This window comes from Apodemus sylvaticus, chromosome 2 (assembly GCF_947179515.1).
Source record: "Apodemus sylvaticus chromosome 2, mApoSyl1.1, whole genome shotgun sequence".
NCBI lineage: Eukaryota > Metazoa > Chordata > Mammalia > Rodentia > Muridae > Apodemus > Apodemus sylvaticus.
Window position 1 is genome coordinate 180,721,499 of NC_067473.1, and position 26,164 is coordinate 180,747,662.

At 42.4% G+C, this 26,164-nt stretch overlaps 2 protein-coding genes across 9 annotated transcripts in view; one reads left to right on the forward strand and one right to left on the reverse strand.

The window, feature by feature from the left end:
* Window positions 1-10,998: 10,998 nt before the first annotated feature.
* On the forward strand, window positions 10,999-12,483 carry LOC127678170 (keratin-associated protein 16-1-like). Its single transcript, XM_052172933.1, has 2 exons — window positions 10,999-11,364; window positions 11,434-12,483. Exons 1-2 carry the CDS (start codon window positions 10,999-11,001, stop codon window positions 12,481-12,483), a joined length of 1,416 nt encoding a protein of 471 aa, XP_052028893.1.
* A 2,094-nt stretch (window positions 12,484-14,577) lies between these two features.
* Window positions 14,578-26,164, reverse strand: part of Abcc9 (ATP binding cassette subfamily C member 9) — a 113,169-nt gene continuing 101,582 nt past the window's right edge. For all 8 annotated transcript variants that reach the window (XM_052175224.1, XM_052175221.1, XM_052175222.1 and 5 more), the window contains 5 exons: window positions 25,712-25,820; window positions 24,153-24,256; window positions 22,978-23,111; window positions 20,974-21,036; window positions 14,578-17,012 (listed from right to left, as the gene is read on the reverse strand). In XM_052175224.1, the coding sequence (XP_052031184.1) occupies window positions 16,875-17,012; window positions 20,974-21,036; window positions 22,978-23,111; window positions 24,153-24,256; window positions 25,712-25,820 (548 nt within the window). In that variant the 3' untranslated portion in view covers window positions 14,578-16,874. The remainder of the gene's footprint in view (window positions 17,013-20,973; window positions 21,037-22,977; window positions 23,112-24,152; window positions 24,257-25,711; window positions 25,821-26,164) is intronic.

Genomic DNA, 26,164 nt, shown 5'->3' on the forward strand with positions numbered 1-26,164 from the left:
TCCTCTTCTTTTAATTAGGTCATTTATCTTGTCAAAGCTATCCATCAAAATTGTGAATTAAAAGAACTTACCTTCAACTTGTACATTCAACTCAAAGAGTGTGAGTCAGAAAGCCATGATGGGAGGTGGTTAATGAAAATCGATCTCTTTTATTTGCATCTAAGTGGATAAAACAAACTCTGCTCTTTCCTATCAAGCAGGAAAAAATAGATTACATATTATGAAACATAAGTGTTTATGAACAATCAGCCTGGGTCAGTCAATATGTTGGTCTTCAATTAATAAGACTAAAATTCAGTCCCTAGAACTCATGTAAAAAAACAAAAACAAAAGCAAAAAACCATAGCTGTGCTGGCATAGATGTAATCCTAGCACTGCAGAGGTAAGAATCCCTGGGGTTCTAATCTACCCTAATCTGAGAGCTTCAGGCCAGGAGTGACTGGTTCTCAAAAAACAGTGTGAGCTCCACCTGAGGAAGATATGGGAGGCGACCTTCTACACTGTGGTGCCCCGCCCCCCAGTACCCATATTGGGGGTGAGCAATTCAGGGAGCCCAAGGACTCCTGGGTAGGCTTTACATAGGAAATTGATTGGCCTGCTTGAACGTGGTCAACAAGAGCTGTGTAGGAGAGGAAGGATGGAGAAGACAGAGGTAGGTAGGATGCATCAGTGGTCCATCTAATAGCCCTTCGCTTACCTAGTGAATTAGGACTGAGGGCCTGACGGCAATTAGCTGTGGCAACCACCCAGTGAGAACTGCGTTATCTTCCTTGTGGTATTTACAAGTTTAGAGCACAGTAAAATAACTTACCTAAACTAACCGGCGCAGTGAGTGAAAAGCTGCAGCGAGCTGAGAACTTCTCTTCTCATGTCCAGTGTTTCCCCGCTGGGCCCCCTTTCTGAGGGATGGTTTGCTATCCGTGGTCCAGCTGCGTGAAATGCCTGGGAATGTAGTTTTATGCTCCTCTGAGGTTTCGCTGGGCAAGGCTAGAGCACTAATAAAATCCTTGACCGAAAATTAAAATGTCTTTAATGAGAAGGCATAAATTCTTCCAATAAGATGAACAAAAACACATTATCCCAGAGATACGAGAAGCCTCAGACTTATGAGGGAGAGTGCTGTGGTTTGGATTCAGTCTGAATGTGTCCTGCAAGAGATTCGGGCCCCAAACCTGGCCTTCTATGTGACAGTGTGAGAGACAGTGAAATACTTTGTGTGCATATGTGCCGTGCACATGTTGTGTGCGTATACACATATGTGCAGGTGCACATGGACATGGGTGTGCATGTGAGTGAAGATTGGAAGTTAATTTCAGGTGTTGTTTCTCAGACTTGATTCACCTCTTTTTTTCTTTTCTTTTTCTTTCCTTTTTTCTTTTCTTTCTTTTTTTTCTTTCTTTCTTTTTTTTTTTTGAGATCCATCTCTTATTGGTCTGGAGCTCACCAATCAGGCTAGACTAGCTGATTACCAGGGTCCAAGAATCTCACCAATTGGTCCGGAGCTCACCAATCAGGCTAGACTAGCTGATTACCAGGGTCCAAGGATCTCACCAATTGGTCCGGAGCTCACCAATCAGGCTAGACTAGCTGATTACCAAGGCCCAAGGATCTTTCAGTCTCTGCTTCCTCAGCCACATGATTGCACCCTGGCCTTTTATCTGCACACTGGGGCACCTAACACAATCTGCATTGCAATCTCACCAACTGAGTCATTTCCCTAGGCTCGGGGGGGGGGCGGGGGGGGGGGAGGGGAATTTTCAGAGGTGGGTAAGTCATGAAGGCATAGCCCTCAGAAGATAAAAGAATGTTGGGTGCAAAGAGATGAGACTCACCATGGCGCAGTCACTCACGTCTCTCATATGCCTTGACCACATTACCCTCTTCCTATATCCCTGTCCTCTGAGTCAGAGAGCAAGTGATATTTGTTTTCCTGACACTGTTTTATTTCACTCAGTGTGCTCTCCAGTTCCATCCATTTTCTTACATATAATGTAATGCCTTTCTTCATAGAAATTTACACTACTGTTTTGCATGTGTGTGGGGGCTGGGCACACCTGCCATGGCATGATTGTAAAAGTCGGAGGAAAACTTTGGGGTCCCTCCACCGTGTGGGTCCTGGGAATTGAACCTGTGCCATCAGGTTTGAGGTCAGGTGCCCTTTCCTGCTGAACTATCTTATCACCCTAGTTCTTCCTCTGTAGGACTGGAGAAAATTTCACCTTGTGTATGTACTACATTCATCCATCTGCTGACAAACACGAGGCTGATCTTGAGGAGTAAGCTCATTCCCAAGAGAGGATGTTGTCATGTGTGAATCACTGGCTTCTTGTTCCATGTGATCTCCAGCACACGATGCTCCCTTCGGTGAGGTCCTCTCCACAGATGAGGACAGGAAGTATACTTACCTGGGCGCCACTGCCACCTCTCAGTCCCTAAACCAAATAAAACCCAAAAAACTCCTCTCCTTGTAAAGTATCGAATCATAGGTGTTTCGCTGCAGCAACAGAAGAAGATGGACATATCCAGAGGCAGGACAAGTTATGCTGCATACAGTGCCTAGAATGGTGCCCACCCTGTGATATGTACTCATTAGGAGATCTTACTAATAAGTGAGGGTTGGTTTTGACTTAGAAGTTGGAGCAAGAGGTGATGGTAGGAAGAGGGAAGATATAGCCCCCAGATTATCTTACTTACTACCCAGCTCTCTTCCTAACTTAAAATAAGGTACCCATGTCACTATGAGAGCTGAGTGTTAATTGTGAGACCTTACTAACCTTCAGAGTATGGCCTATAATCAGTAGTCATATTTGTGCTTATCCAGCTCTTAAATCTGCCTGATACCAGATACTGAAAGGGAACCAACCAAAACACTATTGCTGCAACAGTAACTCAGATATCCTATGTCTGTTTTATTGGAATCATGAGTGTCACTAAGAGAAAAGTGACTCCTTCTACAAAGGAGAGTGTCTGGGAGCATTTTCTACACTGGAGCTATAAAATGCTAGTTCTGAATAAAGCTGACAACCCCCACCCTCATGCCATGAGGAATAAATGCTGTTAGCTGTTGGTTCAGGACCTGAAGCTGGGGAGAGAGAGGGGGACAGAGGGAGGGAGGGAGAGAGAGAGAGAGAGAGAGAGAGAGAGAGAGAGAGAGAGAGAGAGAGATGGACAGACAGACAGAGGCAGAGAGAGACAGAGAAACAGAGAGACAGAGACAGGCAGACAGAGGCACACACAGACAGAGAGACAGACACACACACACAGAGAGACAGAATCAGAGAGACAGACACATGTACATACACACACAGAGAGAGAGAGAGAGACAGAGAGAGAGTCAGATAGACACATGCACACACACACACACACAGAGAGAGAGAGAGAAAGAGAGAGAGAGAGAGAGAGAGAGTGAGAGTGAGAGAGGTGAGCCCAGTCTCTGCTCTATTATGGAAGGCTTAGGAAGATATTTCCAAAGATGTCCTTCTCTATCCTGTGCTTTCAAAGGTCCCTGTGTTTTGCAAACCCAGTGACTCATACAGTGCTTGGAAAGAAAAAACCCTGACATGTCCCAGAACTCTTTGTTGAGTGGCTGCTCACTGCCACCTTTCAAAGCTGCGAGCTGCAGAAGGGATTATAAAGCTGAAATTTCCACCTCCCCCTAAATGTCTCCCGTTCCAGGTCTTCCCTTCCCAGCCCCCTATCTGATTTGGCCTGTTCCCACCTGTCCCCAGTGCACCTGAGAAATCGATCCTGATTTCCCTTCCCAAGGACATCCTTGCATCCCCTTCCACCCTCCTTGTTACCCAGCCTCTCTGGATCCATGGGCTGTAACATGATCGATGGCTTTTTGCCTTTTTTTTTTTTTTTTTTTTTGAATCTGGGTTACCTCACTCAGGATATTTTCTAGCTCCATACATTTGTCTGCAAATTTCATGTTTTTAATGGCTGAGTAATACCACACTTTCTGTATCCATAGAGGGAGACCTAGGCCGCTTCCATTTCTGGCTCTGATGACTAAGGCCACCATGAACATGGCTGAACCAGTGTCCCTGTGGGCTGGTGGCACATCCTTTGGGTAGAGCTGGGTTTTGAGGTAGATCGATTCCCTATTTTCTCAGAAACTGCCACACTGAGAAAATGCCAAATAGTGGTTATATAAGTTTGTTCTCTCACCAGCAGTGAGGGAGTGTCCCCTTGTTCTCCACCTTCTCCAGCACAAGCTGTCACTTCTGTTTTTGATTTTAGACGTCGGACAGCTGTACGATGCAATCTCGAAGTCGTTTTTACTTTTATTTCCCTGGTGACTAAGGATGTTGGACATTTCTTTGAGTATTTCTCAGCCATTTGAGATTTTTTTTGTTGTTGTTGTTGAGGCTTCTATTTAGGTCTGTGGTGGCGAAAGATACAGGCACTGGTGGCACATGCCTTTAATCCCAGCACTTGGGAAACAGAGGCAGGTGGATTTCTGAGTTTGAGGCTAGCCTGTTCTACAGAGTGAGCGCCAGTGCTATACAGAGAAACACTATCTTGACAAAAACAAAAATACAAAAATACAAAAAAAAACCCAAAAAGATCTGTCGCTATTTTTAGTTTGATCATTTTATTGTTATTTATAGATAGAGATAGAGATAGAGATAGAGATAGAGATAGAGATACAGATAGAGATAGAGATAGAGATAGAGATAGAGATATATGGATGTAAATTAGTCCTCTGTCAGATTTGGAGTTAACCTGTGAACCCAGCATAGTAGGACCTCTCTAGACTCTATGAAAGTGACCCTACCAAAGACTTCTAGTAATGGAGGGACAAGGAGCCTGAACCAACCATCTTCTGTAACCAGGTGAGGCCACAAGTGGAGTGATTGGGACACCAACTCATCCACAAAACTTTCATCCTACAGTTTTCCCTCCCTGAAGAATGTTCTGGGACTGGAGCCTAGCAGAATCGCCATCAAAGAGACCAGAGAGACTTCACCCAACAATGGATGGGATCAGATGCAGAGCCCCACAGTCAAACATTAGGTGGCCTTGGGGATTCTTGTGGAAGAGGGGGGAGGAAGGACTGGAGGAGACAGAGAGCTCGAGGACACCACAAAAACACAGCCCACAGAATCAACTGGCTAGGACTCGTGGGCCTCCTAGAGATGAGGGAGCCTGTAGGGTCTGACCTAAGTCCTTGACATATATGCTATGGAGTGGGTAGCTTGGTGTCCCTGTGGGAATCCTAACAGTGGGAATGGGGTGCTGCCCTGACTTTTGCCTACTTATGGGGGGACCCCTTTCCTCCCACTAGGTCACCTTGTGCAACCTGGATGTGATATACACCTGGTCTTATTGTTGCTTGTTTTGTTATTTTTTTAAGTTTGAAATTTTTAAAGAGACTTTTAGAGTTAAGCCCAAGATAGCTAGCTGTCTTACTTCAGGTAAAGATTATCTGAGTCAAAAGAGTTTTCATAGGTCAGGTTTTTTTTTTTTTCTTTCTCTAAACTGGTTCACACTGGAATTAAACATTTTAAGTTTGTATCTAACTTAAAACATCATAGTACCTGATTTATTGTCAGAACAAAAGGAGTAACCTCTGCCGACCCGCAGGAAATTCCTGTAGATTTGAAGGAGATCTTCTCTTCCATTTCTAGAATAAATGAGTGACTAGGAAAGCTGCAGGTGAAGTATTAATTAAGTTCACAGAGCCTGAGAGGGAGACAGATTTGTGGTTGGGATGGTGCTGGGGTATAGCTCAGTGGTAGAGCCTAGCACTGTGAGGCCATAGGTTCTGATCTCAGCACTGTGGTAAAAATCCAATTCTGCTGTTTCCTTTGGAGGCTTTGAATATCACTGTTCCCTTTGGTCAAATACAAAGGGCTTAGAAGTGACCATCACATCTATGACTAGCATTTCCAAAAATAATTATGGCTTTCCCAAAGTATGTTTTATTTGTTATTTTTATTTTTTCTTTGCTTGTAATTTGTTATTAGTTCTAACCAATGATAAGTAACAATAGAGGTAACTAGTATGGATTTTCTTCTTGTGATTTTAGGAGAATCTTTCAGAGCAAGAGCCTTAGATTTTGACAGAGCGTGTTTTATGCTTCTTTAGTGTTTAGTCAGTGATAGTGAATGAATTAAATTAAACAAAATGCATATGTTTAAGTGACTCTTTTTTGGCCACTTAATAGTTAATCAAATTACTAGATGAAAAATATCGAGCTATTTTTATAGTCCAGTTCTAAAAAGAACATAGGTGTTCTTATGGTGAACTTTTATTTAATGTATTCAATTATGTTTTGTAAAAAACTGATTTTAATTTTTAAAGACAGTTTTCTAAGCAAGATTGGACTGCATTAGTACTTCTAATTGACTCTCTCTGGCTTTGGATGGTCTTTCCTCTTTGTAGAAAACTCACAGTCCTTCTTTGTGAAGTAGAAAAAAGTAGAATAGAACCAGCTACTTCTTGAATGTTTGCAAGAACTCTGATATCCCCTACTTCTGCATTGTATGTTTGTGTGTGGGTCCATGTACATGTGTGTGTGTGTGTGTGTGTGTGTGTGTAAGTGGAGGCTAGAGAGACAACCTCGGATGCGTTCTTCAGATGTTGTCCACCTTCTCTTAGATAAGATCTCACACTGGAACTTGCCAGGTTGGCTGAGATGGCCACCACAGAACCCCAAGAATTCACCTCTCCTCACCTTCCCAGCACTGGCTTGATGATCTTGCTTCTGGATTTAGTTTGACACTTGTAATCCCGATTGGCCTAGAATTCACTGTTAGCCCAGGCTGGCTTCAGACTGAGACAGAACTGCCTGCTTCTGCCTCTTGCTGAAATCAAAGCCCTGCACTCCCACGCCTGTCTCATCTCAGCCTTTTTGTGTGGGTTCTGGTGAACTGGTCCAGATCCTGGTCCTTGGGAGGCAAGCATTTCACCCTTGGAACCATCTTTCCTGCCTGCTCCCCAGCCATCTCCCCAGCTGTTGCCCCTTGGAACCTCCTACTGAGACCCTATTTAAGACCCCCTTATTTTATCCTGTGTTGCTTGCACAATTCCTGTCTGTTCTATGCTGTGTTCTGGGTGTGTTTCCAATGGAAAGAACTGGGAAACATTATTTAGGCTTAAGTCCTGTTTAGTCTACCCACAGATTTCAAAACTATACTTGTTCTATGTTTTTTCTTCCCCAAATTTTATTTGTTTATTTTAAATTAATTTACTTTTTTCTTTATTCTAAAATACAGCTGCTTTAGTAAGCAGGCTGAGCTTAGATCCCTGAGGAATCCTAAGTGTGCGCTGCCATGCCTAGCTTCATTTGCTATTTCAAAGCCCCTATCTTAGGCTAGAGAGATGGCTCTACAGTTGAGACCTTCCCGCTCTTCCAGAGGACCAAATGTGATTTCCAGCACCAGTGTCAGAAAACTTCTGCTCTCTTAATCCCACACCTCTGACCTCAAGGGTACCTGCACTCATGTCTGTGTGTGTGTGCACATGTGCACACACAATTAACTAAAAATAAACATCTAACTCAAAAAAGAACCTGTCTACACAGCTCTCTAACTCCACATAGAGTGGGAATGTGATATCCATCACAGCCTTGACCACACCTGCATCTTCTCGATGACCGCAGCCCCACCACGCCTAAGCTTAGCTTCCTAGTTCTTTCTCCCTTTACTTGTTGAGCTGCGTGCATGTGGAATCTCAACATATCGTATGATATAAATATATATTTAGCCTCGGTAAACTCTGCAAGGTCTTAAATCGGCTGTGTTGTTTACTCTCCTTCTGCTGGCACCTTGCCTCTTTCTTGGTAGGTAGTTATTATTGCTGTGTTCCTGATGAAATGTGTTGAGCACATTTTTATAAACTCGCCAATAAACACTCACACTTTAAAACCACCTTACAGGTTACTATTTTTGTTAGCTCTTGAGCTAACATTCTCAGCTATTTATATATGTTTATTAATTATTTGAGAATTTCACACATGACATTGTGACCATATTCACCTCTCTTCCCTAGCTCGGAGATCCACACCCCCATTCCATACCCCTCCAACTTTGTGCCCTCGTTTGTATTTTCTTTCTTTGTTTCTTTGTTTCTTTCTTTGTTTTTGTTCCTTTCTTTCTGTTACTTTGTTTCTTTGTTTCTTTTCTTCCCTTTTTAAAGCCAATTGAATCAGGTTAATGCTACTTATAAACTCTTGGGTGTGTGGCCATCTACTGTTGTGGTTGACCTACCATGAGCCATACTGTTGGTGAAAATTAGCTTTCTCCCAGCATTTCTCAGTTACCAAATACCATCTCAGCTAGGGGTAGGAGGAAGGTGGCCTTCCCCTTGACCCCGGAGTTTTGGCTGGCTTGAGCTTGCAGGACTCTTGTGCATTCTGTCACAAGCACTGGGACTTCATATGTGGAGCTAGTGTGTTTGAGATGGCTCAGTGGTTAAGAGCACTGATTGCTCTCCCAAAGGTCCTGAATTCAAATCCCAGCAATCACGTGGTGGCTTACAACCATCTGTAATGAGATCCAGTGCTCTCTTCTAGTGTGTCTGAAGACACCTACAGTGTATTCATATAAATAAAAAATTAAAAAAATAAAAAACCACACTTACATTCTTTAAAAAATAAATCTAGGTTTTCAATTTCCTCAAACAATTTAAATTTGAGTGTGTGATAACACTTTATTCTTTTGAACTCCATTAGTGATCTAAACTCTACTGTAACACATTGTTACAGTATATTAACTGTAATAAACTGATATTGATTGTCTTTACTCAAACCCCAGGGATGTTCATATTCTAGAGTTACAATTATACAATTTCTCATCTTAATGATATGATTTCACCATTGCATAATTAGAATATTAATTTATTTTTAAAGGAATATTGATCTCGTGATTTTTAAAAAAAAACTATGTAGCATCCATTAGATGTGGTATTTGTCCTAATGTCTCATTACTAATATTTTATACTTAAGTGTGTTTTGTAATCATGTAATCATTTTCATCATTTGTGATGAGAAAACTCAGTTTAGCATGGAAGCAGTTTGTCATGTGCTTGTGTTTACCTTATGAAGAGACAGGAACACATCACTGAGTGATGGACACTAAGTATTATGCAATCTAGACTTCTAATACCCTTCAGTTCCTAGTTAGCAATATCTCAAATATAGTCACATAATTCTCTTTTAATTGTATACCATATACATGATAAATTACTTATTCTCAAGAGACATTAAGTCACCAGTCTAGTCTTCGGTGAATTCCACAGTTAAGGTCACAGCCTGAAAGTCAGCTTGCTCAAATTCACCTCTCAGGTCCACTGAAGCTAAGACAAGCTGCATTTACTGACCCTCAATGTCAACGGGAGATAAAGGGTTTTTTTCAAGGTTAAACTAGATCACACTTTCAAGGCTCACACTCTCAGTGTATGTCAACCCTGGAGGAAAATTGTAAAGGGATGGTTTTATCATATGTATTCTATTAATGCGTGAACTGATGTCATTATTTTTCTGTTCTTTCTCCCAATGATTTTATTTCTCTCCTGTTGTTTGATATGAGATGATACCAGACATTACAGGGGTTATATAATATTTAAACCATAAATCATTATTTCATCCCAATGTTTCATTGGCAGGCATAGTTAAGCTTTATTAAAATACCATTTGAGCCAAGAATTCCTCATGAAATATTAGGCTTGCTAATTTTTCCCCTACATTGTTGGACAAAGGCCTAGATGCCTTGTGTTCCCAATATAATCTTTTATCACATTGACTATATCCTAGAAGTGGGAATCAAAAGGGCAGTCCCATTATCACCCACGTCACCACATTTCCACCATTTCCTCTTTCCTCTGCCAAGGACACAGACATGCAAGACTTGGGTTAAATGTTTGGCACTTTGGAGTGGGTTGAAGGTTACTGGGAGAAATGAAAAATACACATAACGTCAGAAACTCTAACATAGCCAGGGAATACAGCTCTAGAAGCATGCTACTGCTTGCTTAAATGGTTGTGAGAAGTGTCTCCTGTAGACTGTGTGGCATAAAGTCATTTCTGTGGGAAAGTAAAACATGGGCTTAAAAGGCAATATCTGGAGGTGATTCATTTGTTTTGAGTTCTTGTTTTCAAAGAAAAACACATCCTTCTTTGGACTTTTCCTCCAGCCATGGCAGAGGTTAGCTGAGAGACATTGGAACAAAAGTTTTTGTCAGCCAGCTATTTGATCATGTGGTAAGCAAAACAAGAAATATTTTGCTGAGGCTGGCCTTGGAATTCATGATCCTCCTGCCTCTGCCTCCTTCAGCAAATCCTACCAGCATGTGCCACCACAACACGCATCCAGATGTGTATGCTCACAGCCAATCATATGCAACTGGAGCCATGGGTCACTTCCTGTGTACTCTTTGGTTGGTGATTTAGTCCCTGGGAGCTCTGGGGGTGGGGGGAGGTCTGGTTGAAAGGAAAGATTGGTGAGGTTGCATGGGGACCCCAATGAAGGAGTTAGTGGAAGCATTGAAGGAGCTGAAAGGATTTGCAGCCCCATAGGAGGAACAACAAAATCAACCAATCAGAACCCCCAGAGCTCCCAGGGACTAAACCACCAACCAAAGAATACACATGGAGGGAGCCATGGCTCCAGCTGCACATGTAGCAGAGATTTCCTTACCTGGCATCAGTGGAGGGAGGCCCTTGGTCCTGTGGAGGCTCAATGCCCCTGCATGGGGGAATGCTAGGGTGATGAGGCAGGAGTGGATTCATAGGTGCGTGGGGGGAGCACCCTCATAGAAGCAGGGGTAAGCGGAAATGCGATAAGGGGTTTGTGGAGGGTAGACCTGGAAAGGGGATAACATTTGAAATGTAAATAAATAAAATAATCAATTTTGGGGAAAAAAAGAAAAAGGAAAGAAAGATTTTCCCTCTTAAATATCCCTCCCCCTAAAAAATGAAAATAGTCATGGTTTAATATAATACATCAGTGCCCCTGGCAGGGCATCAGTGTGCAGTGCAGTGTGTCTGTGCCCATGACAGTGCAGCAGTGTGCAGTGCAGTGCATCAGTGCCCATGACAGTGTGCCAGGGCCCAGCAGAGTGCATCAGTGTGCAGTGCAGTGCATCAGTGCCCAGTGCAGTACATCAGTGTCCAGTGCAGTGCATCAGTGCCTAGTGCAGTACATCAGTGGCCAGTGTAGTGCATCAGTGCCCAGTGCAGTGCATCAGTGTCCAGTGCAGTGCATCAGTGTCCAGTGCAGTGCATCAGTGTCCAGTGCAGTGCATCAGTGTCCAGTGCAGTGCATCAGTGTCCAGTGCAGTGCATCAGTGTCCAGTGCAGTGCATCAGTGCCCAGTGCAGTGCATCAGTGCCCAGTGCAGTGCATCAGTGCCCAGTGCAGTACATCAGTGTCCAGTGCAGTGCATCAGTGCCTAGTGCAGTACATCAGTGTCCAGTGCAGTGCATCAGTGCCCAGTGCAGTGCATCAGTGCTCAGTGCAGTGCATCAGTGCCCAGTGCAGTGCATCAGTGTCCAGTGCAGTGCATCAGTGCTCAGTGCAGTGCATCAGTGTCCAGTGCAGTGCATCAGTGTCCAGTGCAGTGCATCAGTGTCCAGTGCAGTGCATCAGTGTCCAGTGCAGTGCATCAGTGTCCAGTGCAGTGCATCAGTGCCCAGTGCAGTGCATCAGTGCTCAGTGCAGTGCATCAGTGTCCAGTGCAGTGCATCAGTGTCCAGTGCAGTGCATCAGTGTCCAGTGCAGTGCATCAGTGTCCAGTGCAGTGCATCAGTGTCCAGTGCAGTGCATCAGTGCCCAGTGCAGTGCATCAGTGCTCAGTGCAGTGCATCAGTGTCCAGTGCAGTGCATCAGTGTCCAGTGCAGTGCATCAGTGTCCAGTGCAGTGCATCAGTGTCCAGTGCAGTGCATCAGTGTCCAGTGCAGTGCATCAGTGCCCAGTGCAGTGCATCAGTGCTCAGTGCAGTGCATCAGTGTCCAGTGCAGTGCATCAGTGTCCAGTGCAGTGCATCAGTGTCCAGTGCAGTGCATCAGTGTCCAGTGCAGTGCATCAGTGTCCAGTGCAGTGCATCAGTGTCCAGTGCAGTGCATCAGTGCCCAGTGCAGTGCATCAGTGCCCAGTGCAGTACATCAGTGTCCAGTGCAGTGCATCAGTGCCTAGTGCAGTACATCAGTGTCCAGTGCAGTGCATCAGTGCCCAGTGCAGTGCATCAGTGCCCAGTGCAGTACATCAGTGTCCAGCGCAGTTCATCAGTGCTCAGTGCATTTATCAGTGCACAGTGAAGTGCATCAGTGACCAGGACAGTGCATCAGTGCCCAGTGCAGTGCATCAGTGTCCAGTGCAGTGCATCAGTGTCCAGTGCAGTGCATCAGTGCCCAGTGCAGTGCATCAGTGCCTAGTGCAGTGCATCAGTGCCCAGTGCAGTGCATCAGTGCCCAGTGCAGTGCATCAGTGCCCAGTGAGGTGCTTAAGTACCCAGGACAGTGCATCATCCTCTTCTTAAAACGACTGCTTATGATTTGGTTTTTCTGTTATCACCTCTATTTTTTTAAAAAGAATTATTTATTATATATTAAGTACACTGTAGCTGTCTTTTGACACACCAGAAGAGGGCATCAGATGCCAATACAGATGGTTTTGAGCCACCATGTGGTTGCTGGGATTTGAACTCAGGACCTATGGAAGAGCAGTCAGTGCTCTTAACCACTGAGTCATCTCCCCAGCCCTCCTGTTATCACTTCTTGTCATGTCAGCTCTAATTTGTGTTAACCTCTCCTCAGCATAAAATTTTACATCTTGAAAGAAGTTTATTTTATTTTTAATTAAGTGTGCACATGTGTGGCAGGAAATTGTATGCTTATGTGTGAATATAGGTTTCCACAGAGGCCATAGGAAGAAGTCAGACCCTCGCGCTGTAACTATAGGTAGTGGTGAGTCATCCAGCATGAACGCTGGGAAGTGAACCTGACTATCTTAACCAATGAGCCGCCACCACCCCAACCCCCGATTCCAGACTTGATTTCTGATCTGTGAGTACCACTTGGTCACAAGGTTTGACCTCAGAGACAAATCCTTGACTTAGACTGATAGAGGGCAAATCTGTCCTAGGCACCCAGAAAGAACAGCTGGAGGCAGCTGACTACCCACTTGCCTGATCCTTTGGGCAGAGAGCTTGAAATACAGACATGGCTAAATGTCTGGATGCTGGAGGATTTTGTGTCAAACCATTCATAAAGGGTGCGTGGAAGGTGAGAACACATGAAGTTGTTCATAAAGTCTGTGTGCAAGGCAAAAAGGCAGCAGCGATGGCTGTGCCACAGAAAGAGGATGAAAACTTGGGAGACAATGGAATGGAAGGGGTGGCCTGCTCCCAGACTCACCTCTAGCTCGCTCCCCCTCATCAATCTTCCTGACCCCTGATGTCCCCCAATCCTGGTACTGACTCACAGGACTCTCCTGAACCTTGTTCTTTGAGAAACAAGGTATTGGTGACTACAGTCTGAATGGACAGTAGAAATGTGCTGCAGGGCATATAACAAAAGGTGACTTAAATCCCATGCAGAAAACACAGTATGAAAATGGTAACATATGAATATGGAGACATTTGGAGAAAAATGTGGAAATGGGAAAGAGAATCAGTATCATTGTCCTTCTGCTCCTTCAACATCGGGAAACATCAGCAACCCTCCCCCAACACACACGCACATGCACGTGTGCACACACACACACTCTCCACACTGAGGACTGACACATAGGAACGTGGTTGACATCTGGAAATGTATAGGGCATGGAAAATATACGTTTGGAATTCAAACTCAGCCGAATCCCATGCAAACAATTTGATAGCTAACTCAGAAGCGGAAAGCACACACTGCTTTCTCATGAAAAATATTCATCTTTAGTATCGCCACGAATCACCACTGCCAGTTAAATGACAAAAGAAAATGCAAGATTGCATCAGCAAGGAACTGAAACAATGTATCTCATGACATGAAGTGTCAGAGGAATTCAGGGTAAAGTGACATCAGTGACTAAAAGAAACCAGTGTAGCCAGGCATGGAGCTGCACACATGCAAACCGAGCACTTGGGAGGCCAGAGGGTCACTTGTGAGCTCACCAGCCTCCAATAGTGAGCAAGGAGGGAGGGTGGCGGGGGTGGGGGGTGGGGGTGGGGAAGCCGAGGTGACTTAACCCAAACTTGGCCAATTAGAAGTCTCAACTGAGACATTTGCTTAAAACATAAAAATCTCTTCCTTGTGATTTTTATCACCTGGTGAGTTTTATCCAGGCGAATCCTACCAATACTTAATAAATTAATAGTATCAATAACTTGCAGTCACTGAATTAAGTTTCAGGTGCACTTTCGGCTGGTGTTTTCTCTGTTAATCAGTGGCAGGCAGTTTGGGGGCACTTGAGTTGGTCCCCTCAATGGAAACAGACCTGAAGTGTGTTCATAAAAGTGACAGACACATATGTGATGCTTGGAAACCATGAAGGTAGACAGGCTAACTACTGCCTGGTAAATATATTGATTTATGGCTGTTGATTGATTAACACTCAATGAATCTGTCTGTGGAAGAAATGTCACACGCTGTAATTGAGTAAACAAAAAGACTAATTTATTATATAAGGTAAGCCAATATGTTCGCATGTACTATAGAGAGGAAACATATGGTGTACATAATAAACAGATTTAATATGCTGGGAATAAATAGAAAAAAACATATCAAGGAGAAGTAAAGAGCAACCCATAATAGTTACAGCCACATGGCTAGCAGTTAGAGAACTAAACGTCATTGGAGAAATCACTTTATTTATTTGGAGCTATGCGCTTGTTTTAGTGCAAAGAGCACAAAGATGGACAAGATATGGTCCTGATCATAATGCCAAATACTTAGAAAGATCTTTCAATACCACACCTAGATCTAGACGAATCGTGAGAAACAGTGGGGGTAGGAGGATAACCGTTGAGGAAAATGATCCTTACACGGTGATACCAACAACCCTGTCATTTTACCATGAACTCTTTTTTTTTTTTTGCATTTATTGCTTTTTACAGATAGGATAGAATAAATATGTGTGGAGTTGATTTAGGAAGATCAATATAAAATTTAACTCTGTTGGGATTATTTCTTTTTCTTAGTTTCACCTATAGTAAAAGCACATTTCTGTCATCGGAGGTGACATAGGCAAAGTTGTGCCAGAATGAACTGAGATGCCGCCCCCGACTTCTTTTGCTAGGTTTCATTTTTCAGATTATCAAACATGTTCTCAACTCAAGTAAGCAAAAGGCTCAAGGAACCAACAGTCACTTGTGCACAGGGTAGTGCAGTGGGCGACACTGAGGGCCTGCTTCTGTAGGTGAACGCTGTTTCTGTGTGAGAAGGAGGGGTTACTTGATGACAGACATCATGATCTTCTGCCCCAACCGCACCTTTTCACGTCAGCCAGCAGTATTTTAGTAGATTAGTCAAATTTTTATGAAGTACTTTGAGGTTGAACTTATTGATAATGACTGTGATCTACTGGCTTTCTGCAAATAATACTATTATTTTCTTCTAATGAAATTTTAGATATGGAAGAAAATATAACTTTAAGCTAAGTAATCTGGAACATTTCTGTCCATCTGTATGAAGATTTTTCTTCTGTTACATTCTAGGTCCATGAAGGCACCTTGATATATCCTGAAGCACAAGAACTGTAAGTCTTGAAACAGAATAAACAACACAATAAAATGAGTACAGGAACCACGGAGATGGGACGCGTGTTTTCTGTGTAGACCCTTATATGAAATTCAGCAATGCTCATGTCCAATGGTTAAAGGTGACGGAAACTGTGGATGCTGGAATCACAGTATGTTATTATGTCAGTATGGCTTTATTAATTGGCATTTGAATGAAGCATGACGCTATTATCATACAGACTTCTGGTACACTCTTCATAATTAGAACAAGACAAATGGCCACATGTGTGACATCAGTGTCTGTCACTGAAATTTGCCCAAGTAAAAATAAACACTTGCCACCTATGCAACTTCAGAGCGTGAACTCTTCTGTCTTCCCATGGAGATGTATGGTAGGAAATATCTGGTACCTTTGAGGAATGTGCACATGCCAAGATTAGCATAAAGCCAGGATAGGCTGTGAAAATGTGTGTTGAGAGTCATTGCCTGGCTGATACAGAATTAAACTCTAGAAAGCCTAGGCGGCCTATTGCTGAAGGACTGAAGCTAATGTGAACTTTCTCTGTTGGACAGAGGAAAATGGACACAAGTACAATGTTTTCAAATACTCAGTCTCTTTTCATGATCTTTCTCTTGGGAGGGGTTGGCTTTATGGAGGTACCAAAACTGTGGTAGCATTGTGGTGACAGGAAATGATTTAAAAGGAGAAAAGTTAAAAAAAAAAACACCCAATATTAATAATGTTAAATGCATAGAAAATATTCACCTACCGTAAATCGTGAATGTGAGTATTTTGTTAGAAAATAAATTTCCTTTTACCCTCCTCCTGCATGGGCACACCAGCAGGAAGGCAGTGCTAGTCTTCTAAAACAAGAGTGTGGAAGCACAGATTACTCATTTCAGCCCCCGTGCCCGACAGATGTCAACCAGGCTTCCTCAAACTGACTGGCCACTTAAGGTTGCTAGCATGTTTTAACATAGCTTACTTTTCTAGTGGGGCCTGATCATAGTAAAAAAAAAAAAACCCACGATGAACCCACAAGAAGTGTATCTCAGAAACGGTCAGACCAAAGCAGGAAACAGAAATCTCCACTTTCCATGCACAAATCTGTCGACGTTGACGGTGCAACCCTACAAAGGCAAAGGTGAGGACCCCTCGGGCTGGCAGTTGGTAGGCACTGAGATACACGCGCTGTTGCTGGGCCATCCTGTCACATGTCCGCACGGACAAACGAGGCAAACACTCCATCTTCCTGGGCCAAGAGACTTTCCGGGGTGTCGTATTCCAAAATGTTTCCTCTCTTCATCACGATAACCAGGTCCGCGGTCAGGATGGTGTGAACCCGATGCTGCATGGCCGTGAGAGACACCGACATTTGTTATGAATTTGAGCACATGGACCAAAACGGCGGATATGAGCATTTCACAGACTGGTCATGCACGGTTGCTTCTTTTTACTTCGGGTGAACTGAGAAACACCCTTTTCTATTATTAATTAATTTATTAGTTTATATGCCTTTAAGTACCAACCAGCATGGTGGGGTTTTGTTTTCTCTGTTTTAACTTCAGTGTGGCTATTAGTCACTGGTTTACTGAAACTTGACAACTGTACTACACTATAAATGTATCTCAGTGAAATGGTAAAAAGGGAGCCAATGTGAACCAGTTGGGTTCTACTTTTTTCTTGACTACAGTTATTCCATGTGTGAGCCCACTAAATCCCTAGATTAACAAATAATAAGAAGGACCCTGAGAGATGTGTTCTGAAAATCTGGAGAAGTTGATTCTGGCATTCAGCGTTTGAATGCATTATCCACAGTTATTGACCTGTAGTTTCTTATGGGGAATCCCCTTGGGATAGGGGATTTGGTGTTGTTTATTAACAATAATTATAATAACGACCACTTATCAAGCATGCATCACATGTTAGTGCACTGCATTCATGAACTATGAATCATCAAATTTTCTCCAGGTTCACGTCTCCCCTCCCTCCACGTTATCCGAGACACAATTAGGGTTCTGATAGATCAAGAAAGATAGAGAGGTGGCACAGATAATTAACAGCAGATTATTATTGAGACAAGTTTACAAGCTTCAAGGGGCAGAGCGCTTCTACCCTGCTCCTGAGCCTGGCTACTTCAGGGACGTCCACCGGCCACGATGACTGTTAAGTGGTGTGTGTGAGCAGGCTCTCAAGTCACACTGACTCACCTGTTGTTACCTGTGCAATCCTCACCAGCATTCTTACTGTGGACGCTGCAGCTTTGCAGCGGTAACCATGGCGGTGCTGGTGGTGCCTTCCAGCGTTTTTTTTTTTTGTTTTTGTTTTTGTTTTTTTTTTTAGGAACTAACACCTTTTCTGGCACTTGTAAGTAAATGATCAATAGCAGCTGCTGTTAGAAATTCTCTTGGTGGTTTAGAAAGGAAAACTGTGGTGCCGTTACTCTTGCTGAGATCAGTCTAGCTAATGAAAACCTAATGTCAGCCTTGTGCAGTTTTAAATTTGCTGGGAGACACGTTTTAAAAGTATCAACAAGCTTTATCAGTTAAGAAATTTATTAGTGAGAAATAACTGCCTTAATGATATTTCTGTGGTCTGCAGGATGTGATTCTACAGATTGTTGAAGAAACCTATCAGCTATTGAATTGTTGGTTGAACTTCCCTGTTGAGTGTTTAATAGAGTGCAGATAACCAAACTAAAATAACAACAAGCAGTTGAATATGTACACACACACACACATACACACACACACACAGGCACGCACACAGCCTCAATCTGCCTACTATGTTAACATTTTGATGTGTAAAAGCAATATAAAAATCTTCACTCCTTTCCCACTCCTTTGTCCTTGCTGTTTGAAATACATGATGTGTTTTAGACTTGAAAGTGACTCTCAAGTCCTGCTAGCCACTTCCAAGTTCTCAGTAGTCACCCAAGGCTATTTTTAGAAATTATAAATTCCAGAAGTTGAGGGGCAATGTCATATCCACCTCTGAGAAAAGATCAGAGTTTTTTGTACCCCACACACTTCAAAGAAATAAGCAGAGCAAATTGTTTTATGACAATGCATTTTCTTTTCAGAAAATATCATTTCTTCAATTACCATTTCAAAGGTGCTTTAAAAAAAAGAAATTGGCTTTTATGTCTACAAAGACAGTTTTATAAACATTACTATAACAGTCTAAAGTCATGTTTACTAAAACAATAAAAACATTGGAAAATTTTAGCCAATATAAATAAATACAGCTTGTGTTTATTCCATTAATTCACATTATCTTTGGTTGTTGTTGAGAAAGTATGGGGCCAGTTTTAATAGTGTTGAAGAAATTTCAAAAAATGCTCCAGAGAAATTAATCCAATTAAGAGTGAGGAATAAATAATTTCCATAAATAAATACTTGGAAATAATTTGGTATGTGATGACTCCTTTTAGGAAGCTGGAAAAAAATGTGTATTTTAAAGATATTTTATATTGCTCAGTTGCAGTTGTTAACCATGGCAACAGGAGAACTTTTAAATAGAGAAAGAAAACAAATCTTAGCAGAGCTGTGGATCATTCTGGAAGAAGTCTATGACAAGTGTGGTGCTGGTCTGTCTTTGATGAGCCACTTGTGAAGGGTAGGTCTCTCTACAGACTCTCAGATGTGCCTCATCTCACTAAGTTTTGAGTGTGTTGGGTATGTCAGGAGTGTAATGACCTTCACACTAAGGGTCTAGAAGACTGGACAAAAGATTTGTGTTAACTATTCCTCACATACAGTTAGAAATAAGGTAAAAGCATGCAATCTTTCATTTAAAGATACAATTTATGATCAAGTAACCTTTGCGATAAATACTCCATGGGACTCCCAACCCCACCATGCTTCATGCAGAATAGAGCAGAGCCTTGGTCTCCCGGGTTAGCAAGGGTCCGACATTCCTCTCTTCCCAGTCTTGAAGGAGTAAGACAGGAAATTCTTCCTTCTCCTAAATATCTCCCTCCATGCCTCTAGTGAGGCAATTCAAGATATTCAAGAAGTTGTTTTTCATGTTAGCTGGTTCTGTAGACTCTTAATCATTTACCATGGTGGAAATGAACTTCTGAAGCCTCACCCTTCAGTAAGGAAAAACCACAGAGCTTATCAGGAAAACTAGAGAGAATGGGGTTTCCTTTACCTGGGCCCCATGGGAAGTCCTTTTCTGGAGCTTGAGAAAGATGCACTTCGAAGAGTGGTCTTTCTCCCAAGAGCAGCAAGCATTCCTCAAAACACAGGGATCACAGCAGTCACACTAAGTGACCCCTTAAAACCATCTTTGGGCAGGTAACACACATGGTAATTTTAAGTGACTAGAAAACAGCCTCAGATCAACTGGTCCTTAGGCCAGAGGAAAACCTGGTTCTTGCTTCTTAAATGCTCTCTTTGAAAGCGTAAGATGCCACGCATTGCAAGCACTTGGGTGAGCTGACTTGTGCAGTTAGACCCTGGGGTTAGCTCCCCCATCTCCCCCCAGCACTCCCTCTAATCACAGCCTGCTCTCTGCCTGACTCAGCAGATTCCGCTATGACAACTACCAGAGAAGGAGACCTTGGTGGAGCAGATCACGCTGGTCTACTTGTTGGTCATCACCAAAGTAGAAAAGAGACCATTCTTGTGCTGGAGAAGATTTGGGCCAGTATCACACTCCACTAAAATACCCTCAGAAAAGACTAAAACAAGGCCTGCATCCACAATAGAAGAGACACGGTGCTGGGGGAGAGAGAAGTGGAGAGAGAAAAAAATCAGCAGGAAAAATGGACGAGTGCATCATTAAACAAAGTTTTCAGGTGACAACGATACCAAAGATCCAACCAAAAACAAGAGGAAGAGACAGAAAACTAACACCCCCACAAGCAAGAAATTTGACAAGGGCTAAGAGACTCATGGATCTGATTGCTACTGAATATACAGGTATCACCTTTCCCTGCTGTGAGGTATCTCATTGTCTTCTGTTTTAACACAGACAAATGGATAGTAGTAGAGAAAATATACATACATATTAGCTAGATTGGTAATGGAAATTAGGAGTGTTCCTTCTGAAATGTTCCTTCCAACCACCATAGTATTGAAAATTAGCACAGACACTTAGCACGTGATCAGTTAGTTGGTGTCCTTATATTTCAGATGATGTCATTGAAAATATATATAATGTGACACAAGAAAGAAATACACAATTCAACATAAGTATGTTTGACCTTCTCAAACTTAAAGCTTATAGACCCTTATAATCAAAGCTACAGAAGAATGAGTGACACTCTCCCCAGAACCCCCTCCCCCATGCATGTCACTTACAGCTATGGTTACGACCGTGCGGTCTGCAAAGGCCGTCATGACTACTTTCTGCAAAATGTTTTCCTGCCAAAAGAGAAAAGGAAAGTTTCAATTTTCAGGCGCCTACTTTCTCTTGCAACAACATTTTATACCCCAGGGTAATACTTTCACTGTCCAGTTCCTTCTGAGCACACTCACTCCAAGCCATCTGTGGAGGTTGACAGAAAGTGTAGCTAGTGTCAGGCTGGGTTTTAGAAATGTCTTCAAAATGCAAGAAATGTCAGTGGTCTCAAGTAAAAAGGGAACCATGAGCATGGAGGAAAATATTTTATTTTATTTTTTAAAAAGATTTCTTTAAAACAATTTTAATCTTGTGTGTACTGGTATTGTGTGTATACATGCCATGTGTGTGCAGGTAACCCACAGAAGCCAGCAGAGGGCACCAAACTCCCTGGAACAGGAGTTACAGGCGGCTGTGAGCTGGCTTGGGTCCTGTGCTAGAGCTTGAAGTGCTGTGACTACGGAGCAGCTCTGCAGTCCCACGTATCTTAAGAGACAGGGAGGGGAAGAATGGGATACTAGTGCCTTGAAAGCTGAAGGGAAGTCTAATTTGGAGGAGGAGAGTAAAAGGGGGGAGTCATGTGGGATGAGTAAGAAGAATGCACAGTGGCATTCACGAGGTAAGGTGTCATGGTGAGCCCCATTACTTGGTATGCTAGCAAAAGTGTCACGAAGAATCCATTACATTGTATTCTAGCAAAAGTGTCATGATGAACTCATTACTTTGTATACTAGCAATAGTATCATGATGAGCCCGTTACTTTGTATACTAGCAATGGTCAATATGATGGACAGATTTCTTACCAGGAACCTCCAAGGGGAAAATGCATCTTATGAGCATGGAAGTGCGTGCTCTTATTAGACCACAAGCTGCATGTGATAGAAGATATTCAAACCCTTGTGCTGACCTTTGACTTAGCAAACAAAGAGAACTGAAGTCCATGCCAAAATTTGGATTTTTGACCCATACAGAATGTTTATGAAAAATACAATTCTTCAATCACACAGTCACCAGTAGCAGATTGTCCCCTTCTTAAAGGCTGTGTGGCATTCCCTGATCTCTACATATCACATTCTTTTTAACTGTCTGTACACACACACTTAGGTGTATGAATTAATGTCAATAATGCTGAGAGGAACGAGGCCATGCAGACTCCTGTATTGTATACAGAGTCTGGTTCCTTTCGATATATGCCTACATGGTAGGTCTACTTTTAGCTTTTGAGAGATTTCCATATATCTTCCAAAGCAACTGTATTACTGTTCATTTCTACCAACAGTATACCTTGACTCTCTTTCCTCTCTGTCCTCCACAGTGCTCATTGCATGGCACGATCAGCTCAGTCTATTATAATTGTCACATACTGCAAAGTTGTCGACAGATTTTCAACATTTCCACTACAAAAAAGTGTGATAAATTGCTTGGGTTAAAAGTATGTTCCATAGCTATATTGACACTTTTTAATATATAATGTATAATGTGGATGATGACTTCACATTGTTCTGTGTGTGTGTGTGTGTGTGTGTGTGTGTGTATGTGTGTGTGTGTATGCACTAAACATTCACTAGTAAGAAGACAAACAGGAAATCTATATTAAAGTGTCTGGTGTTCATTTCTCATTTCCTCTCGATAGTTTTGGAACTTTGAACCCATGTCAAGTGAAAATATTAAGAGGAGTTTAAGAAATCAAGTTGCTTTCCCCTTTCTGTTATACCATCCTGCTGATCTGTTCTATCCCAATGGATGACGGATGACTTTGATTTTCTCAGTGAACCTCCAGTCTTACTATCTCTTATTAAAAGTGACTTACGGTGACAGAAATCCTTTTGTACGATCAAGGACACTGTTGGGAGTCATTTGCAACAGTAGCACTGAGGGTTTCAGAACTCAGCCAGAGGAATGCACTGCCATTTTTCAGTCGCATTCCCAACACACTGGTTTTCAAAGCCAAGCTATGAACTCACCGTGGCCATATCAATGGAGGCTGTGGCCTCGTCCATGATGAGTATACTGCTCTTCCTCACGAAGGCCCTGGCCAGGCAGAACAGCTGTCTCTGTCCAACACTGAAGTTCTCACCGCCTTCAGTGACAGTGGCATCTGAGGGAAGATAGCAAGAGACTCAATGACAATACAAAATAACATTTTGGGGAACGACACAGTTGAAACAAGAAGATGGTGTGTGCCTAGTTGGCATGGAGTGCTGTTGAAGAGATGTCTCCTCAGGGAGTACAAAAATAAGTCACCTTATTTTTGACAACAGGTTTCAGAAAATTATGTCTTAACAGCAAATCAAGAAATACTGCTAACCATTTGCAAGACCAGAACACCTTGGGAATTGTTGGATTATTTAATCGAGTTTTTCTGGGAGATTGTGTAATATACCTACCTACCCATGGCCTAGGAAGATCAAGTGGCTTGTCCAAGGACATACTTGTATAGTAGGGCTTGAGAAAAATAGCATATTCCCACCCCATATTCCAACCCCAACTCCATTTCTCTTTCTATTATATCACCCTGTAATGAATGTATCAACCCTGCTAACCTGTATTCTCCTAGCAGATGAGGGCTCAGTCTGTTTTTATATGTGTATTTCTATTACTACTGTAGATTTATTAAAAAACAAATAAATAAATAAACAGAGATGAGGGCTGAGAGATGGCTGAGTGTTTAAGAGCACTGGCTGCCCTTGGGAGAAGACTGTGTTTTGTTCCTAGCACACTCATGATGGCTTACAACCTCCTGTAACTCCAATCTGATGTCTGCTCCTGGTTTCTGTGGACAGTGCATGCACACATTACACATACAGATGAACACTTACATATGCACATGAATAAAAACAAATAAATCTTTTTGTTGTTGTTGTTGTTTTCAAGACAGGGTTTCTCTGTGTAGCCCTGGCTGTCCTGGAACTCACTCTGTAGACCAGGCTGGCCTCGAACTCAGAAATCCACTTGCCTCTACCTCCCAGAGTGCTGGGATTACAGGCGTGCGCCACCACCGCCCGGCTTTTTTTTTTTTTCTTAACAAATAATTCTTAAATTAAGGAAATCATCACTAGAATCACACAGTTCTAGCAAAGTGTGGAGTTAGAGGCACATGGAGTGTGTGGTGCTAATAACCAGTAACCAGAGAGCGTACCTAAGCCTCCGGGCAGAGATTTGACCATATTCTTCAGCTGGGCAATTTCTAGAGCCTCCCAGAGCCTGTCATCCGTGCACTTGCATTCAGGATCCAAGTTAAATCTGTAAGGAACATCTCTGTTCATCAGTCGATAGTGAACATAGAACAATATATTCAATACCCAGAATAGGCTCCGTTCACAGAACCTGAATACAGTCTATAAATATCCCCACAGAATTAATGCTAAACACACATTTAATGCTAAATCTATATGGGACTATATAGTACACAACAGAAGTATTCAGAGTATATCAGAGATACAAGTTGAAACAGTACTGCTAAATAACTTGATTCATCTAGAACTTTTAAAAATATTTTTATTTTAAAAATGAAAGCATAATTACATAATTTCTCCCCTTCTCTTTCCTCCCTCAAATCTTCCTATGCACCCCTTCTGACTCTCAAATTCATGACATATATTTCTTTAATTTCTTTAATTGTATGTGTATGAGTGTGTGCTGTGTATATGCATGAATGTATGAATATCATTATATAAATTCAACCTGCTTAGTCCATATAATGTTACTTGCATGTGTATGTCTTAAGAGATGACAGCTTCATATTGGATTAAGCAAGTGATGTGTTCATCCCTGGGGAAGACTATTCATCTCACTCTTGCCATTCCTGAGTTACCTGTAGTTCTGCCTAAGAATGGACCACTAGAACTTTTAATTAAAGAAATATTACAGGTGAATAGTGAGATATTCTATATTTTTTTCTCTGCTACAAATAATATTTCTGAATAGAGGCAGCAAATTAAGTAATAGTTATGTGACAGGGAAGGGAAGAGAGAGAAAGAAAGAGACAGAGATAGAGACAGACAAACAGAGACAGAGACAGAGAAACAAAAGCAAAAAACAAAACTAACAAAAAAGCCATGTACATGCATGTACATGCGCGCACACACACCCATACACACACACACACACACACCCTTCCCCAACACTTTAGTAGAAGTCTGGGCAGTTTTTGGACTCCAATAGTCTGGTAATGGAATGGCAGTTCCACCACTTGGAATATGAACTTAGGAAAGCCACAACAGCTTTGAGTTGCAAAACAATCATCCGTAACACAGGGATAATAATATGCCCCCTAAAAAGCCTTTTGTGAGGATTTAATCAGACGACGTATTGAAGGAAACTACTGGGAGAATAAATATCTCCAGTTATTCGTAGTTTTTACTGATTTGTGCGAAACCACAAAGCAGGGACAGAGAACAATGGAGTTACTTTGGCCAAGTGATTTAAGAGGAGAATAGAAGTTGTGAGAGGCAGGAAGGTAGACAGAGAGGGTCTGCAGCATCTTCCGAGCTCAGGACTGACACAGGAATCAAGCAGGGTCTGTGGGGCAGGACACCTCAGAAAAGTTGTGACTCACTGTGGGCCTTATAGAATGAAACAGAGAGCCCGAAGCTCATGTCTAGGCTAGCACACTAATGGTAGGGACTCCCACTCTAGCTGTGGGGAAGCATGCTGTATTCGATCATCTCCATGAAGTTGTCAGACTAGCCCACTCACCTGATAGAGCCACTGAACAGGATGGGGTCCTGGAGAATGATTGACAGTCTAGAGCGGAGCGTGTGCAAGGGAAGTTTGGAAATGTCTATCCCATCAATGACTATCTTTCCTGTTATAGAAAAACAAGCACCACAGACAGGTAGTAAACTCACGAGAGAAAATTTCAATCATTTAATAATTAATATGTTATCCCCTCCCCTGTCCCACCTTCTCCTGGCCATGAGGTCCTGGCCTCAATCCCCAGTTCCACTAATGAATGAATTAATAAAAGAAGTTCTGGACTGAAATACAGAATGCAAAGCTTCCTGTTTATGTATCAGAAACATCTGTCTCTAACAAAATGTACATTTCTTGTGAGAGTTCTCTTTCTGATATATTTTTTTTTCCTGGAAGCAATGTTCTGTTATTATTCAATATTTGGCCATGTAAGCTAAAACTCACTGTTCTCCTTTG